Source organism: Sparus aurata, chromosome 1 (genome assembly GCF_900880675.1).
Source record: "Sparus aurata chromosome 1, fSpaAur1.1, whole genome shotgun sequence".
Classification (NCBI taxonomy): Eukaryota; Metazoa; Chordata; class Actinopteri; order Spariformes; family Sparidae; genus Sparus; species Sparus aurata.
Genome location: NC_044187.1, coordinates 27,321,057 through 27,339,387, shown reverse-complemented (window position 1 = coordinate 27,339,387; position 18,331 = coordinate 27,321,057). Strand labels below are relative to the sequence as shown.

The window sequence follows — 18,331 nt, the reverse complement described above, 5'->3', positions numbered from 1 at the left end:
TGAACAGAGGCCTGCCTTCCTCTTGTCCAGTCTTTTCTGGCACATTGCTGTCAATGGAGCGCATTGCCAGCAGACTTCCGACATGCATACCACCTACATTTCGGAGTTGACTGCTGTTAACCCACACTGTGGGGCTGTTGCTGGAGGTATACAGGCTTAGGGCCATGTCCCTGGGATAAAGCACATGTGTGCTGAGAGATAAAATTGCTGTAGGTGACTAAACACTTACAGGCTGGCCACACTGAATGGTGAGCAGCGTGTCTGCGTGGCATTTCGTTGTGCTTTTCATTTTAAATAGGCCTGAAAATAACCTGTAGACAGGCATATAGACGATATACCAGCACCAAAGTTTTAATGTGTGTATCTGTAGAATATGTTAGACATAATAATTAGGGATGTCCCGATCCGATCTGTAGGATCGCGATCGGAGCCGATCTGGGCATTTTCCCGCTGATCGGAATCGGCAATTTTGAACGTGGACCAGGGCTCGACAGTGCGACTGTTTTGCTCGCATTTGCGAGTTGATTATTTCCAGTGCGAATAGAAAATTACATTCAGTCGCATCAGTGCGACTCCGACAAAACTGTAGTACATGCACCGTTTTGCTGTTTACGTGAGCACTGAGCAGTAAACACCCACATTTTTTCTGCCGTTTATCCGCAGTTTTGCACAAACGCCTCACTACAGTCGCTCAGTTTCTCCGGCCGCTCTGTGTCTGCGCTCGCTGCAGCTGCCTCCTCTCCCCCTCCTTCTCCTGTTGCTGCTTCAAACATGACACCGGCTTTGGGACTGACCGGCTGATGATTGGCTGTTCTGCCTTAAGTCCCGCCTCTCTTGCTGGGTTAGATTTTATTGTTCAGCTCGTACTGATGATGCGGGAACTACCGCAAAATACCCAATAATAGCCTGGCGTTTATTTGTTTCAGTCACTTAACAGACCAGGTGTTTATTTGGTACAGGCGTTTAATTCCCTCCTCACAAAAATCCGGGATGAAAATGTCACAAACCTCTCCAGCTTCTCTGTGAATTCTCTGGCATCCTTCTGGGCACAACACGTGAAAAAGGCGAAGAAGAAAAACGTGCAGTGTCAGTGGTCACGTCTTCTTCCTTGATGTTTTTTCAAAATAAATTAGACTTGCAAGACAAGCATATATATAGTTTATTATTATTATTATTATTATTATTATTATGCATATTCTTGACTTTGAATGGGAACTGCTGTAAAGCATTTCTGTTTCTGATTCATATATTATGCAGTCAGTTGTCCATATTTTAAGTTAAATTAAATGAATCAAGACAGATGTCACATTTACATGTCAGGGTGTGGTTATTATAGGTGCCTTTAAAAAATTATCCAGGTATACTGATCCCTCCACTTTGGGATAATTACTGTAACAGATAGATATACTGTTTGTACAGTGCTTTCAGAAAATCAATCACCTGAAAAATGATAACATAATTATAGGAGTGAGAGAAATGATACATCTCAAAATATTAAATATGTTGTAATTTCAATTTTGAAATGTTAATACTTGTTATTACGCAAACCCCTATTACTTTTTGCCATCACTGCCAGATCATACTGATTTTGCAGGGACAGACTCTCCAAACAATTAAATGGGAACAATTTCAGTTTATAAACAAGTCTTTTTTTTTCCAGAAAAACAGTTATTTTAATTTTTTTCGTGGCTGGGCCACTATAATTACACATGGGGCCAGTAAAACTTGAATCTACTGGCCAAGCGGGCCAGGAAGAAAAAAATGTTATGTTGGACACTGGGAGGCAGCCGGGGCACTGTAGCTGTGAAGCTTTAAGACCTCCACACGAAGCAGCCTGGCCGTGTCCACATCAGAGGACCTGATGCGCATCATCCTCGAGGGGCCTCCACTGGAGAGCTATGACCCAAGTCCAGCCGTAGAGAGGTGGCTTAGCTGCAAGCGGGTCAGGAGACCAGACTATGTTGACTGCTGGAGCAGGGACATTCTTCCAGTTTAAAAGAGCCAGTTATAACATTAAACATTTGTCTACAGGGTTAGGATTAGGCTAAATAAGTACTTTATTTGTTTGAAAATGACGTTTTTACCAAAATTGCTGAATTTTCATTGTGCTACTAAAAAATGTTGTGTGCTACTAAATTTTTCAGCATGGTAGCACAGTGCTACTTGGAAAAAAGCTTAGCGTCAAGCCCTGACGTGGACCCAAGCCCGATTTCTTATTTTTTCATTATTTTTTTTTTACATCAGAGCACAATTTGTGGCAGAACGCAGGCACACGCGTAGCGTTACTCTGGCAAACCTGTGGATAAAGTGTCTGCAATGTGGAAATAACTTGCGAAAGTTAATAACTTAAAAGCGAAAGCAGTCCAACGGCGACATGTAGCATCTGCTATACAGCCGTTTCGCGGAGCTGCATTTAATACTACTCAGTTGATACGGCATATACAAAACAAACACTCAAAGAATACAACGTGTTCACTCGAGAGTGCAGGCGAGGACACCGAAGCAGCAAACAGACGCGGATACTTTCAAAAGTTAAGAGATATATCCTCAGCGACGGCGAGAGGGTCATCAAATTAATCTCTCTGGATAACCAGCTCATCGGTACAGGATCTGGGTTTTCTTCGTCATCTGGAGTTTTTGAATCCCTTGTATGCCCTACCATCTCTGCAATACATTTGCTCCACTTTCGAGTTACAGTGTGCCGTATGTGCACTAGTTTGCTGGGTCTCATACAGCAGAGCATGTAAAACAGACAGTCGAGGAGATGCTAAACGCTGTGAAATTGACAAGCAACGTGTTCATGTCATTTTATGTGACAACGTAATGAATATGAATTAAGCAGTGGATGATATGGAGGTACCAAGCGTGGGCTGTGTCTCACACACTTCAGCTGGCTGTACATGAGGGTCTGCTGTCACAGTGCAGCATCACACACTCACCTGCTAACACAAGGAAGGTGGTAGGCCAATGTTGTAATAGCATATGTAGAATAAGAAAGAGCCATATGAAAGTATATACTTTGTTTCAACAAAATAGAAAACCTATTAAGGAACAGCTTGGATGCACTTTATTTTCTTTATGCATCTGTATTATCCAGGAAAATATTAGTTAATGCCAAGTATCGGATCAGGGACTCGGTATCGGCAGATACTAAATATTAAAGGACTCGGATCGGGATCGGGGTTAAAAAAAAAACTTGATCGGGACATCCCTAATAATAATGATAATAATAATAATAATGAAAAGAATACACACAAGGTACAAACTACAAGGTAATTTATTTGTTATTATGCAACACAGGGTTGTACCGTATTGACCCGAATATAAGGACAAGGTTTTTCGATGAAAATAATGTGAAAAAGTGGGGTCGTCTTATAACCGGGGTCTAACCGTTGACACATGCTGATAGTTGTCTGGGGTCGCTAAGCGACCTCAACGGCAGAGGGTGCCAGCTTATTGTAGAGACGTCACTGACATTGTGGCTGGGGTTATCTGTCAAGCTTGCGTGCTGTAACAGACAGTAGAAGGAGAAACCGAACACAACAAGAAGACGAAAATGGCTCGTGCAAGGAAACCAGAATCGTTTGTGTGGACCGTTAATGAGGTCAAACTGCTGCTGCAACTCACACTCAACTACACGGCGAGTAAGTTGCAAGAAAGGCTCAATATCTTCTGCGGCACGAACACAAGCATGTAGTCCGCTGTTGTTGTTGTTGTTGTTATGAGACGTTGCGGGGTTCAGAGGTCGGAGGCTAGAGGTTTTGGAAAGTATGCAAATTCGCTGTCCACACGAAAACGGGAGGGCTGCGTTTTCGGATTTTTCCACCCTGAGACCCGTTTTCAAAAAAGTGCATTTTCAGGCGCTGCGTTTTCAGTATCCATGTGGACGGTTGGCCAAAACAATGCAATACATGTGCGTTTTCGCAAAAGAGCGTTTTCCTGTGGATGGCGTCTTCCTCAAAGTCAATTTTGTTTATCGGAGTCTTTTTCTGAAGATAAGTCTTGAAAAGAGGGGTCATCTTATAATCAGGGTCGTCCTATATCCGGGTCAATACAGTATATAGTTATAGTATATACTTATTCATATCGAAATATACATCAACAGGTAGAGCTTCTTTTGAATCTAACAACACAACAGCGACAAGATGGTGATGATAATGTTGTTTGCGTCTTTATATCAAAGGTTTGACATCTGGGAAACGCTGTTCATCAACTCTAGCTGTGTGAGCACCATGTATAAATGTTAGTCGGCCTCACCTTATCCCAGGTCAGACTGATTTGGCATAGATTTTTTTCCAGTCTGAGTCCCATTTTGTCCATTTCCTTTTTCTGTAACCGGACATTAGCCAGGAGCAGCCTTAAACCAAGTCGGGTAAGCATCGCTCTTATTCCAACTCTCTTCCTCCCTGGGGTGGTCGAGCTGGTCAGGTTGCTAGTTTGAAAGACGCCGCAGGCTGTGCTGGTCTGAAAGTCTTCTGCCCTTAGTCCCAAACAACCTTTTGCTTTTCCAATGATGATGACAGTATTTCTGCCCTAGGCAATGTGTGTTTCAGCAACAAAGCCAAAAAAAATCATGGTGAAAAATGTAAAATTTAGCATAATTTGGAGGGGCTACTGGCTGCAGCATCTTCATGCACTGCCGTTGCCATAGCAACAATGGGTAAAGGGCAGTTTTTCCCTGCGAAAGGAAAATCACAACATCATATTTATGGATAATTATCAAAGGCAAACTCCAAGAAAACGGATAGTGCAGGCAGGAGCTGGGCTGCCTTTGTGAACACAAACTAGCGAGTGAGCAGCAGCAGCTCATCAATGCAGCTGCCATACACTACACAAGCATCCAATGTGGCCAGCCTGTTAATAAATCGCTCAATGTCTTAGAAGCAGAGGCAAAACCAAACTTTTGCCTAATGTGTAATCTGTCTACAACATATCTTAGGTCTCACATTATTTGGTTATTTGATATGCTATAAATGAGTTTATTTATCTGGCATAATTTATACTGGATGTTTTGGTTATTGACATGGTAAACTGACAAATTCATGCTCACGCTTATTTGTCAAGAGCGTTTCCATGGCATGCTTACAGTGGCTCATTTTTTAAATGCCTTTATGGTTATGTGATAATTAATAGTGCTTAGCTTCACATGTACCTCTTAATTGGCAGGTTAATGAGAGTGGAGATGTTCCATTGCTGGCCATAACTCCATCCATGCCATGTCTCAAATGACTTCACTAAAGCTTTTGAGATCAATGATGATAAGGGACTTAATTGAAGCCTCCACACTCCAGATTTCTCCTTCTTTTGCATGTCTGCTGTATGAATCTGTATGTATACACTGTGGTGGTTGCTCTGTTGGTTCATCTGCAGTCTTTCTCGCCCTCAGCTCATTTTCCGTGCTCTGATTGTTCAGAAATGAAATGTGCACTCCACACTTGGCAGCTCTACTCTCACTTTTGGCACAGAGCTAATGTTGACACTGCTGTCAACTGCTCAGTCATTGTTAAGATTAGTCTTGGGAGTCTGAAGTGTGTGTGTGTGTGTGTGTGTGTGTGTGTGTGTGTGTGTGTGTGTGTTGATAGTGTCATTGGCTGCTTTTATGAAAGCTTGCCACCAATGTGGTTTCACAGGAAATCAGTCGGAAGCCGTTTCTTTTACTGGCTGTGTGTCACAGCCAAGACACTAAAGCAATATGTAACCACAACACACACATGCAGAGACTGCGAGCCACTGAGAAAAGACTTGGAGAGATGCTGTACATGTGTGTTGAGATCCATTCTCAGAGTATGTCGACATGCTTAAACCACAAGAAAGATCAAAAGCTGATGTAGAAATATCTGTGAGAGGACTGTCAGCATTTGCAGAACGTTTGTGTGCATGTGTATGTGTTAAAAGCTTAGCTTAGGTCTTCAGTGATTATCATTTAACCAACACCTCTAGAGAAAAAAACCACTAGACTCAGGCAGTCTTTGTGTGTGGCTTCCTCTGTTGTCTTTTAATCACTGGGTGTAAATCTCTTTCTGGTCATTTGTGTTGGTTAGAGACTGCTGTCACTCCTTCCTGGCCCATGCTCCTTTGTTATTGTATACGCATGAACACTCCCCTTGCTTTCTCTGGCTTGTTGGATGGCTGCTCACCCTGTCAGTCACGCCGGGAAAGATGGGTATTGTAAACCACTTAATCAGTTAGAATGACAGAGGGCGAGTGCAATGAGGAAGAGGGAGGAGGGCAGCTCAGCTGAATAGTCCGGCCTGGCAGCGGCACGGTGAGATGATAGTTGGCAACTGTCCTGCCTGCCGATGTGTGGAGTGTGTCAGAGAGCGGGGGGCTGAATGAGAGGAGCGAAGCGGAGGGGGTGTGCATTTGTGTGTGCGCAACTGTGTGTGTCCGCCTGCTCAGCTGTGTTGAAAGGCTGCCAGTGTCTGGTCGTCTCAGCTGGGTCTTTTTTATCTGGTCTGTTGGAGCGGTGTCAACAGCCTGAGGGGATACAGCCTGGTCTGGCATTGCAGAGTCTGTGGATGAGGGAGCCGCAGCAAGTTGTTCAGTGTGTAAAGCATGGCATTAACAAGGATTTTATCCCCCTGGTGCCTCACATCTTGATGTATGCAGTCATGGTTCTTGTTGAGGGTGGGGGATATGGGTTGAAATTCAACTGTGAAACCATAGATGTAGAGTAAAATACCAGATGATCAAGTGAAATTAGTTAACTTGGACAATATTACCATACAGAAGTGCTGCTCATTGATTTGCAGCATTGACAGAAACATACAAAGTTTAGAAAAGTACAGGGATATATGTATTAAAGGTAAAGCTACCTCAGTATCATAAAAAAAAATTCTGATGGTTTACAGACTTCATCTCACATTGGTCTGGGTGATCTGGTTGTGTCAGTGTCATGGTATTGATTTGTACCTCAATGTAGACATATGCAAGCCACATGCTATAAACAAGTTTAGACTCATGCTACAAATTGGAGTTCATTTATGAACCTTGATTTGGTATATACAAAGAAAATATTTGTCATTAATTGTTCTACAACCCAATAGGATCTTTAGAGCAGGATTGCCATGTAATGGTTATTACCGGTTATTAAATGGAAGAACCACTTTGCAAAGACAGATATATCTGGCGGCTCCCTAACCTACCAACCGTTATGTTTTTAACAGTGTATCTTTTCATCGTTTGACTTGTTGAGACCTACCAGCTAGCTTGAGAATAGAGGGAGACGTTTGGAAACCTTCTTGTGGTTGAGTGCTGGAGAAGTCCTTGCTGCCAATATTAGCTGGTGTCATGCTGAGCTGTCATGGTGCCAGGACATGGCTGGCTTAAATTGAACCAGGCGCAGTCATCTTGGCTCAGTTATGAGGGGGTTGTGTCGTGACAAATTGGCATTGAAGTGAAGGCAGACCCTGTGTTGGCATGTTGATGCTGTTTTTTGACAAATGTTTGAATAATAACCACCACCCAAATAACAATCCATAATGGAATCTAGACTTGTGTAAACCCCCTGTTCGAGGTTGAGGGGCAGTGCTGACGCTTTCTATTGATGGAAAACATTTTATCCGATAGCAAGTTCAAGCAAGTACATGACAAACAATTGGTATTAAATTGTGACATGTCTGTAATATTTTACACTGCTGAACTCTCCAAACAAGCTCTTACTCAGGCCCTGCATGACCATGGGCTTCAAAGTAGGCCACTGTCATAATAATACTCCTAAATTACTTTATCAACTTTTTTCATCTGTTTGTTTTTCCAGATGGGCCTGGGCAGCAATGGGGGTCCATTTGGGGCCCAGCCCTATGGTCAAGGTGCCACAGGGCCCAGCCAGCAGCTAAACCCTCAGCAGCCGCTTCAGAACAAGGCTGCCCTTGCCAACAGCCTGCCACCCTTCCCCAATGAGCTCAAAGGGGCCGCTGTCACTAGCGTGCCAAGCATGGTTAGCGCTTACACAGACATGACCATATTGATAATAGCACAAATCTTACTAGACACATCTTCACACATACAAATTTAACTCACTACATGGAGCTTTGAACAGCAACAAGTTTATAGTCCTTCTAGTTATTATTATTGTTATTTTTATTATTATTAATGTTATTATTAGTCATTGCTTTACTATTACACAGTGGCCATAATGTTTGGGCTAAAGTAATAGTTATCATAGATCTTATAATGGTCACTAAACATGCCAATCTGTCCTGAAGACCTGCAAGTCTGTGTTCACCCCCTCAACCTCATTTGACATCCTGTGTGTAACCAGTTTTTAAGTATTAACCATTACTCTACAATTAATACATGTTGAAGTTATAATGTACCATAACATAACTAATGTTTAGATATAGATTGGACTATCACCAAGAGTTGGAAAAAGAAACTGGAATAAAAAAAAAATGTGCCTGCTATAAAACACATGTGCCCTGTCAATCATGAAATCAATCAGATGTTCCCCTTTGAGAGAAAAATGTGTAAACATAAGAGAGAAAAGTAATAATACTGAGTTTTGAGTTTGGTGACCGTCTTTGTAGATGGAGACATAAATTTGACACAGCATAAAATAGATGCATATAGAGCATCTTCTCACCTCAAGTGACTGACAGGAATTTTGCTTTTGCAACTGTATTATTGACAGCATAAGAGATGATTAAGATGTTTTATTGTTGACCCATTTCAACTTTGACATTTCCTCTACATTTGTCTTTGTCAACCATCTAGCAGCTCCAGCAGCAACCTCAGCAGCAGACAGCGTTGCTCCCACTGGCCGGCGGTGGAGGTGTGGCAGTGTCTTCAGCAGGCCCCACAGCAGACCCAGAGAAGCGCAAGCTGATCCAGCAGCAGCTGGTTCTGCTGCTTCATGCACACAAGTGCCAGCGACGGGAGCAGGCCAACGGGGAAGTGAGGGCCTGCGCTCTGCCTCACTGCCGCACCATGAAGAACGTCCTGAATCACATGACCCACTGCCAGGCTGGCAAGTCCTGCCAGGGTGAGTTGAAGAATTTGAAACAATCGGATAATGAAACCAGATTGATAAATTCCTGGTGTTTGTAGAAGTCAACACCCTGTTTTACCGATTGATACTTGCTGTTGTGTGGGCATATTAGGAAAGGGTTTGGGCACAACCAACTCTTCTTTTCCTTTTTTTCTTAACAAAAGTCTGGTTTCTGGATCTTGTGTGAAATCTCCAGTTCTGTTTGTTACAGACTAGCGGTGGAAGAGTCATTTGAATGACAATATTTAGCATTCCACGGCCACCTCTCCTTTATTTTACAATTATCATAGAACTTGGGCAGAAAATGCAAGCTTGTTGGTTGCAGCAGACGGGGAAGACAGTTAGAAAATGCTCCTGTTCTTTCAAGTGTCTGGTACGGCAAGAAGTGTAAAGCCTTGAAAATGTCTTTTATAATTGTTAAACAGTAAAAGACAATATAATACCAAGTGCACCAAAATAAAACTTTCATAATAGACCGCATTTCAAATTCCTTCTTTATTTACGCACCACCATTGGATGTTGGTAAAGCGTCATCACTTTGTGTGGCGGAATTTAGCGTGTTTACCTAGGCCTTGCTTTAAATTAAGCTGAGCCGAAGAGATAAAAACCTGTCTACTGAAGGGTCAATTTACCCGGGTGTAAATGCCGAGTATACACATACCCTTCGCACACAAAGGCATGATCTTGGCGGGGTTAAGTGGGATTTTTGACCAGTGGAAATGGAGTATAACCTTATTTCCAGCTGCACGTGCAAATTCTTTTTGTGCACATAAGAGAGCTTACAGGTGAGTCAGAGCAGTCATTTCTACCAGTCTCTCGCCACTGTATTAGTTGAAGTGTTGGTATCAAGCAGCTGGTAGGTGTGACCAAATTACATCGGAGTATTAACAATGTTGAGGAGAACAACTTAATTTATAAAACTGTTGCTGCTGTATTGGAGGATTGTCAGTCTTGAGCACCTTTTTAAACACAACTTTTGTCTAGACATTTTTTAAGTTATTGTTAAATGTTTATCTTTGAATACCAAAGGGCTGCTTGAATTTCTTGGATAATTCTACCTTCTAACTTCTTTTTCAGAGGTTGTCATTGTCAGGTGTATCTTTTATGGCCATTTTTCCAACTTGTGGTCTGTTTTTAAATTGCATATATATGAACAAAAACTTAACATAAGAAAATACATGACAACATACACATAAACATACAGAGATGGGCTGGATGCACAGTTTTAATGTATTCATATTCAATTATATCCCTTTTTTTTGTTGTAGCCAGCTCTTTTTTACATCAGTTATACGGCTGTGAACAGACATGTTTCCCTTGAGTCTGTGTTGGTCTCTACCTTATCCAGGCTCCGCACAGTGGAGATTTCCATTCATTCAAAAACACAACACTCACCTCTTGGTCTGCTGATCTTCCTCCATCCAATTACTTCCTCTGGATGTGCGATATTGTTTGCAGCTCTTGAACCTGTAGTCATTGCTCCTCTACTTCCTGTGTCAGCACCAGCATTGCTGCAAAGAAAAATCCCTGAAGCTACTCTCCTTTAAATTTGGCTCTGTGTTTTTGCTCTGCCCTTAGTCTTGAATGCTTGAGTTCAGTTTCAAGCCAACATACTTGGAGGCCAAGGTGTGTTAAGTGTGAAGGCGTCTGTGTCTCTGCTCCTTGCATGCCAGCTCATTTCCTCTTGCTCAGAAATGCTTCTCCTCTGTGCCACTGAAATAACCGTGGAGAGAGATTTTGTTTCCCAACTTGCAGTTTTATCTCTTAAGACTTTAGATCTATCTGATGTCTGTTGGCTTAGTTCATTTTCACCTGAGGGACTCTAGAGTCTGCGATATGAGTAGTGTTTGGATTGGCATTGGACCTAAATGTAAGGCCTTTTTCTTTGTTCCTCACTGCATACTGAATCTACAAAAAGCCCTCAAAATGATAGCCCTTCTACGATTGAGTCTATGCCAGTAGTATTGGCATTTTAACAAAGATAATAAAATTTAACTGTGTTTATTTGTGCGTAGCTCTCAGTGCTCAAGACCATGTAGTAATTGTATATGTGCCAGGCAGCTAGCAAGGCTGATTTTAGCCTGCTTGTGATTTCGTTATGGTCAGTAAACATAAAGAAGCTTAGCATAAAAGTTGTCAGAAAAATGGCTACTGTTCCCTTTAGAGGTGGGCAACACAACTTCCCATCCCAGCAATGATAGTGTTAAGTACTTTGTATTGACCACACAGGGCAAACTGAGACCAGCAAGATTGTAAACCCTGTTGATTTCTCTATCTCTCTGTCTCCTTTTCCCTGCAGTGGCTCACTGTGCGTCATCCAGACAGATCATCTCCCACTGGAAAAATTGCACACGACACGACTGTCCCGTCTGCCTGCCGCTGAAGAACGCCAGCGACAAGCGCACCCAGCAGCGTAAGTACAAGTAGCAGGCTCCAGCCCACTGTTGCTCAGTGTAACCACCAACACCAAACACAAGGCTGAATAACTTCTGTTGACTGTGGAGAATAGGCAGGACATCTAAACACTGGCCATCTCTGGGTTTGTCCCACAAATGCCTCAATCTATATCTTTGAAGATTATGCTGGTATATGGAGCTGTCATGGTCCATGCTGACAGCCTTAGAAAAAATTGGACCTGCTTGTTACTTTCTTGAGATGTTTGTGTAGAATGTGTGCAGGATTTGCCATTCAAGCAAATCATGCAGCTTATTTCTAGTTTTCTACTCCTTCACGATGACTAAAAGTACTCGAAGGGTGCGAGTGTGGTCCTGCTGAGCTTGTTATCTGACACACAGGAGGCATAGAAGTGTGATGGAGGGAGAGAGGGAGGAAATCCAGAGCGTGTGCTCGCGCTGTCGTGCTGAGCCATTTGCTGTTGGGCTGTTTACTACTACTCTCCGCTAGAACCAGGCTGAGTTTGACACACTCTGCCTCTTACTCGAACCACTTTCTTTCTGTTTTGTTTTTTACTTTCTCCATGTAAATGTTGTCACAGGTTGACAAGCTTCTTTCTTTTATCCACTCCCACCGATTTGATCCTTCTCTGGATTACTTACACAAGTAACTTTGAAGCTTTCCCTGCCATTTTCTTGCCTTTTAGTCATTTTTCTTTACTTCATTCTGTTCAACATTTCTACAACATTCCAGCGTTGGTTTGTCCCTGCTTGGCTTACATGTTAAAGAACATGATGCCGGGGCTTGTGTCTCGCCTGCCAACACAAACGGAGTGCATTTTTAGCCCAACCAAAGCCCGAACCCCAGAAAAATATGATAATGCTGTGTCCCCTGAAGGGATTTATGTATTTATTCAGTTCACTGCTGTTTAAAGTGTTTAGCCTTACTTTAATGTTCTCACTGTATCATACTGCCTTGTGACTGCATCTTTCCAGAGGTCAAAGGTGCATCCATTTGTATTTGGCACTACCTGTCTGAAGTATTCTACGTCTTTGCTGTGATTTCACCGAAACAGACTCTCTCATTTATTGGGCTTGGCACACAGTATCAGCATTTGCATTTTGTTTATGTACTCTAGCTAGTGCGGCAGTAGAGCAAGATGGTATAATATATTGAGTTTGATTGTATTTGAGTGTTTTAAACTGCTCTTTCGCTCTCTCAACAGCCAAGCTGAGCTCCCCCAATACTGGCCTCCAGAACCCCATGTCCTCAGTTGGTGTGGGCCAGCCCAGTGCTCCCACCATCAATACCTCAACCCCCATAGACCCGAGCTCCATGCAGAGAGCCTACGCTGCACTTGGGCTGCCCTACAGCAGCCAGGCCACTGGGCAGGCCCAGACACAGCAGGCCTCGGGCCCAGCGCAGACAGCTGGCGCACAGAATGCACAGGCCCAGCAACAACAGCAGCTTCCACAGCAGATGAGATCCATCAATGCACTTGGTAAAGACAGACAGGGTGATTTTTATCGTATTTTTTTCTTTTAGAAACTTTCTTTCTATGTATGTATGTATGTATGTGTGCATTGACTTGTAAATGCTCACCAAGCTGCAGGGCTCTTAAAGGGGTCTCAGAATCTGTGTAAAATGAATCAAACAATATGCAGGCAAATTTGAGTTTCAAAATTGTACAGAGAAAAAACAATCTTTGAGAAATCATGAAAAATTCCTGGTTTAATAAATGCTGTTGTGAAGCTGCCTTTTCATCAAGTCACTCTGCTATCTAAGTTTGTTCTATGTTATATAGAGGACTCTTCAGTTGTAGGTGGCAGCCTTTCACAGCTCAATTTCTAAAAATCGAGGTAGTGCCGTTTGGTCACAGCTTTCCATATTCACAGGTAACCAGATGGCTCTTGGAGGTGCAACAATGGGCGTGACCACTTCAGACCAGACGAACCTGCACACAGACTCCCTCCCCAACGCACTCAACACTAACAAGTCAGTACCCGCCTATAACTGCAGTGCATTTATTGATTTTATTTCAAATGCAGGAAGCTTACATTAGCTACTTGTACTTGTGTATGAAAACACAGGAATAGAAGTCGTCATTTCTAACCTGTCTCCTTTTCCACCTCCAGTCAGCTGCTGTCAGACGGGTCAACTGTGGGCTCACTGGGCAACCTCCCCACAGCAGCACCTATCTCTGCCACTGGCACCAGGAAAGCGTGGCATGAGCACGTCACTCAGGACCTGCGCAATCACCTCGTACACAAACTGTACGTACCTCTCCTGGAGAGACCTAAAGCTTTGAGAATGCTTGTCAGTCTCCTTACTTGAGTTTTCCTGAGAGGCTTGATTTTTTTTAAGCAAAGTTTTGAAATGGAGTAGTAGAAATTGCAAAAGATAATAATTGCTGCAAATTCTGTCCTTCTGTGGCAGAGTCCAAGCCATATTCCCTACCCCTGACCCGGCAGCTTTGAAGGACAGACGAATGGAGAACCTGGTGGCCTATGCCAGGAAGGTGGAGGGCGACATGTACGAGTCAGCCAACAGCCGGGTAGGTTTTCTAAAAATCACCCCAACTCGGATATAACTTGTTTTTGCTCACCTTAATAAGGCTGCACACCCACAACCTTTTAGCCAAGCCACAAAATGAGTGCTCTGCTTATTATACTACCTGCCTTTCCCTCCCTCCAGGATGAGTACTATCACTTTCTAGCTGAGAAAATCTATAAAATCCAAAAGGAACTGGAGGAGAAGAGGCGCTCAAGGTTACAGAAGCAGATCATGAACCAGGCACCTTTGGCTGCCCAGGGGGCTCAGCAGCCCAGCCTCCCCCAGCCCAGTGCCTTTGGCACAAGGCCACAGAGTGAGTACAATGTGAGCTAGACTTGCATGTAAAATCACAAATCATGTAATGGTTTTTTTTACATGGTCTTGTAAACCATTGACAACTACAAAGTGTCTGATATTTTGTGTATAAACCAATATTTATATTGTGAGCTGTTTTCTCTGGGATAGAAGACATCTTACTATCTGTTGTATGGTAGTGGATATAGCTTTAAAATGTTTTAATGACAAAAGCACATGATCATTTTATTTGTAAATGTGAGAAAGGTATAAAAATATAAAACAATATTTCATGAGAGATACCTTCAGGGATGACTATGACCATAATTACCTATATCCAGCCATTATTCATGTGTTCAGTAGCTCCCATGATATAGAAATGACAAGGAATGCAGTGGCAGTGGAGGTGTTGAATAGTTAGTAAGTTATTTTCATTAGAGCTGGTTCTGTCATTCTTCAGGCTTACTTGAACTTTCTATTTGCTATATAGATGGACCTGTTCCTTTGCCCAACATGCCAAATCAGATCATGAATCGCATGCAGGTTTCACAAGGTAAGTCCCGCGTTGCATGTTGCACATGGTATTTTTTTTAGATTCAGACTACATAAGAATGGACTCAATTAAAACAACTGAAAGTCAGAATGTAGAACGTGAAACTGCTCATCATAGTGCCAAAAATACATCTGAAAAAAATCACATTACTTAAACAAGAAAGACACGGGAGACAAGCAAAATATAAATATACAAGAAAAAAATGAGGTTGTAAAATACAATGATGTAGAAGATGAAAAGGAGAAATACAAAGCCATATTATTTGGAAATCTCAATGAAGACACCTGTTGATGATGCAGAATACATTTACATGGAAATGCTTACAATGTCAAGAAAAGCAAATGAGCAAAGGTAAACACACACGTAAAGGTTTGACTTGAAGGGAAGTTTGTGCCCCGAGAATATAAAGTTGGCAACTTCATCTCTTCTTTGTATGGTGCTTCTGCACTCCTTGTGGAGTTGAACATGAACAATATGGTCCACTCTTCTATACAGGAATCAACCAGTTCAACCACATGGCTCTGCCCAATACCCAGATATCCCAGGCACCAATGGGAGCCCGAGCTGCCTCACCCATGAACCACCCACAGCAAATGAACATGGGCTCCGTCCCAGCGGTGAGGAGGGCAAATCATAGTACACACCCACACTTATACATATACAAATACATATACATATGTTTATGATGAATAGTTAACATGGGCTAGGCAGGCTTAATAAAAGTAGTCAACTCGTCAAGTCATGAGGGGCCACTGTTTGTAGAAGCAGGTAGCTTGGAATGTAAAGAGCAAACTGTTTTGTTGCTCTGTAGTGTCACAGTTAGCCAGATTATGTCAAGCAGAGCTTTTAGCAACCCTGGCGTGCAAAAGAGACATTGACCTTTTTAGTAGAAAATAATGTGCCCTGTTTTTTGCATGCCTTTTTAAAGAAGAGGATGAACAGTGTGTCAATTTCAATGAATTTCATTTCTGCTTAAATTGCTTAAAATGTATCTCTGGACTCCGTTAGGAATACATATTTCCTTAATCAGTTGGCCCCCTGTGATAATATATTATTCAATTTTCCCAATTGACATAGGAATTTTACCACATAATTATTTTTGTATTAATATTTTGAATCATACATATGAAATTAATCAAAATAATGCCAGTAGTTTACCAGCTCTTCAAGAGGATTAAAATAAGATTTTAAGAAGACGCAGAGCATTTAAAAGAGAGCACTAACCTGTTCTCGTTTTATAAAGAAAACAAATATCTAGAATTACATCTGGAATTGTATCTGGAATTACATCATCACTGTAGACATATTGGCAGGAAGACTGTGAAAGAGAGAGGAATAGAGAATTACTCCAGCCCTTCATCCACAATCACACTCACAAACACGAGCACACTCATACAGCGTTATTGTAGAAGGAAGAAATTGTTTGTATAGCATGATTGCATTACTGTGGCAAGGGAATGCCAGTAATTTGAATGAATAAGAAATGTAGAAATTTCAGTTACTTTTCTCTTGGTAACATCCTCTTTTCTTGTCTTGTAGATGGGTTTGTCTCCCTCCAGGATGCCCCAAGCACAGGGCATGATGGCGGGACACGGTGGTGGTAACATGGTAGGCCAGACGGCCAGCCAGGGACAGTTTCTGGCTCAGACCCAGTTCCCTCCAGGATCTGCTGCAGTAGCTGCAACAGGTGCCATGAATGTCACCGTGGGACCTGGCATTGGCCAGCCACCTGCACAGGCTGCTGTCACCCAGGTGAGACATGAAGAGACACAAGGGCTGTGGAGCCGTAGTCAACCATGTCCTTTGTGGAGTAGCTACAACGTTGTGCGGATCCCAGCTAGCTCCTGGGGATTTAAAATCAAACAACTTCCACCAATCATACTATGGACTAATTGCTCTTAAATTGTTCTCATATCAATCACAAGGTGCTCTGTAAATCTTAAATTGTGTGAGGTTTTGTGTTTGACCTTTTGGTTGTATGTTTGTCTGCTTAACTTGTGTGTGTTTGTGTCCGCCTGCCCTTTGTGTGTGTCCTTCTCTCCAACAGCAACAACAGCAGCAGAACGCTAACCTCCCAATGAATGCACTTGGCCCCTCGCTGGGCCCTCAGCTAGCCTCCTCCCAAACCCCCTTGCACTCCACACCTCCACCTGCTGCCTCCTCCGCCACCACGGCTGGGGCGGCCACTAACCTGCCGCACCCCCAGCCCTCCAGCCGCAGCTCTACCCCCACCCTCCCTGGCCCTGCCCCAGCCCCGGGTGCCACCCCGCCCCGCCCCACCCAGCCCCAACCCCAGGCGGAGCTCCCTGCAGCAGCGCAGACGCAGCCCCCGCCTCAACCCCCTACCACGCCGGTGAGACTGAGACCCTCCGCATGCCCTCCACTCTGACTCCCCCTGCAAACTCCCATCCCTCTGACTGCCGTGTTCCAAACCTGTCCCATCCGCATCCACCTTTTTGTCTGATAACTTCATCTCCACCACTGTTTGTAGCATCCACCACAAAGGGAATGTTACATCTTTCAACTTAAGGGAGCAATGAAATCAATATGGGAGGTTCTCATCTGTGCCGTGGCTTCAGCTCTGCATGCAAAAAAAGCAATTGAGTTGTTGCCAGTTTCTTATATTTCTCTGCCTCTCTTCTATGTTTCAGCTATCCCAATCAGGGGCCAGTCTGGATAACCGGGTGCCCACGCCGGCCTCAGCAGCCAGCGCCGACCTGCACTCACAGCACGTTGGAGCAGACCTGCCCGTCCAGGAGGTCAAAGCAGAGGCACACCATGACCAACAGGAGTTTGAGGCCGCTGGCGGCAAAACTGAGCCCAAGATGGAGGTGGGTTGAAGCCATGTGTTTCACATGCACATAAACTGATTCATCTGTCCATTTTTTGATTCATGCTGCTATCAACTCGTTTGTGCATCTTCTTTCCACTGATTCTTCCTTCTCTACATTTTAGATGAAAAACTGTTTAAGTTTGTATTTTCCCATCTATAGAATTATCAATCAACTCCTTTTATTTTATTGTTTGACGGTGCTCACTGTAAATTATTTGAAAAAATAATTCTCATTCCTGAAGTCCCTCTCCTTCACATAACAATCGAAGGAATCTAAACAATCGTACGTGTTGATTAAATCCAAATATGGAAAAAACATTAAGGAGCTGAAGTCCTTTTCATTAATGGACATTGCAACATAGTAATGTAAGCCTAAGGCAGATTTCTCCACCAGAAAAGAGAAAAGAAATTTAATATAGAGCAACTTTGTTATATACATATAGTCACACCCCTTCATCGTTGAATTTGAGAACAGAGCTGATCAGATTGTCAAGGGAATGAGAATGTCAGTCATTTGCCTTTTTGTCCGTAGACCGAGGAAGACTCTGTATCAACGCTGGTAAAGAAGGAAGAGCCAGAGGAGAAGCCGGAGCCGATGGAGGTGGAGGACAAAAAGCCGGAAATGAAGACAGAACCCAAAGAAGAGGACGAGGGTGGAGCCAACAGCACGACCTCGTCATCCCCCTCTCAGTCACGGAGGAAAAGTGAGTGTGCT

At 43.1% G+C, this 18,331-nt stretch overlaps 1 protein-coding gene across 6 annotated transcripts in view; it reads left to right on the top strand.

The window, feature by feature from the left end:
- Positions 1-18,331, top strand: part of crebbpa (CREB binding lysine acetyltransferase a) — a 55,291-nt gene that overhangs the window by 24,045 nt on the left and 12,915 nt on the right. Inside the window, exons 3-16 of one of the 6 annotated variants that reach the window (XM_030423774.1) lie at positions 7,760-7,939; positions 8,719-8,983; positions 11,289-11,402; positions 12,609-12,899; positions 13,279-13,378; positions 13,519-13,656; positions 13,820-13,937; positions 14,078-14,249; positions 14,721-14,783; positions 15,279-15,400; positions 16,323-16,535; positions 16,831-17,136; positions 17,435-17,614; positions 18,149-18,320. In XM_030423774.1, the coding sequence (XP_030279634.1) occupies positions 7,760-7,939; positions 8,719-8,983; positions 11,289-11,402; positions 12,609-12,899; positions 13,279-13,378; positions 13,519-13,656; positions 13,820-13,937; positions 14,078-14,249; positions 14,721-14,783; positions 15,279-15,400; positions 16,323-16,535; positions 16,831-17,136; positions 17,435-17,614; positions 18,149-18,320 (2,434 nt within the window). Of the gene's footprint in view, positions 1-7,759; positions 7,940-8,715; positions 8,984-11,288; positions 11,403-12,608; positions 12,900-13,278; positions 13,379-13,518; positions 13,657-13,819; positions 13,938-14,077; positions 14,250-14,720; positions 14,784-15,278; positions 15,401-16,322; positions 16,536-16,830; positions 17,137-17,434; positions 17,615-18,148; positions 18,321-18,331 lie in introns of all 6 variants that reach the window. The other 5 variants (XM_030423782.1, XM_030423764.1, XM_030423798.1 and 2 more) reach the window with 5 other exon arrangements.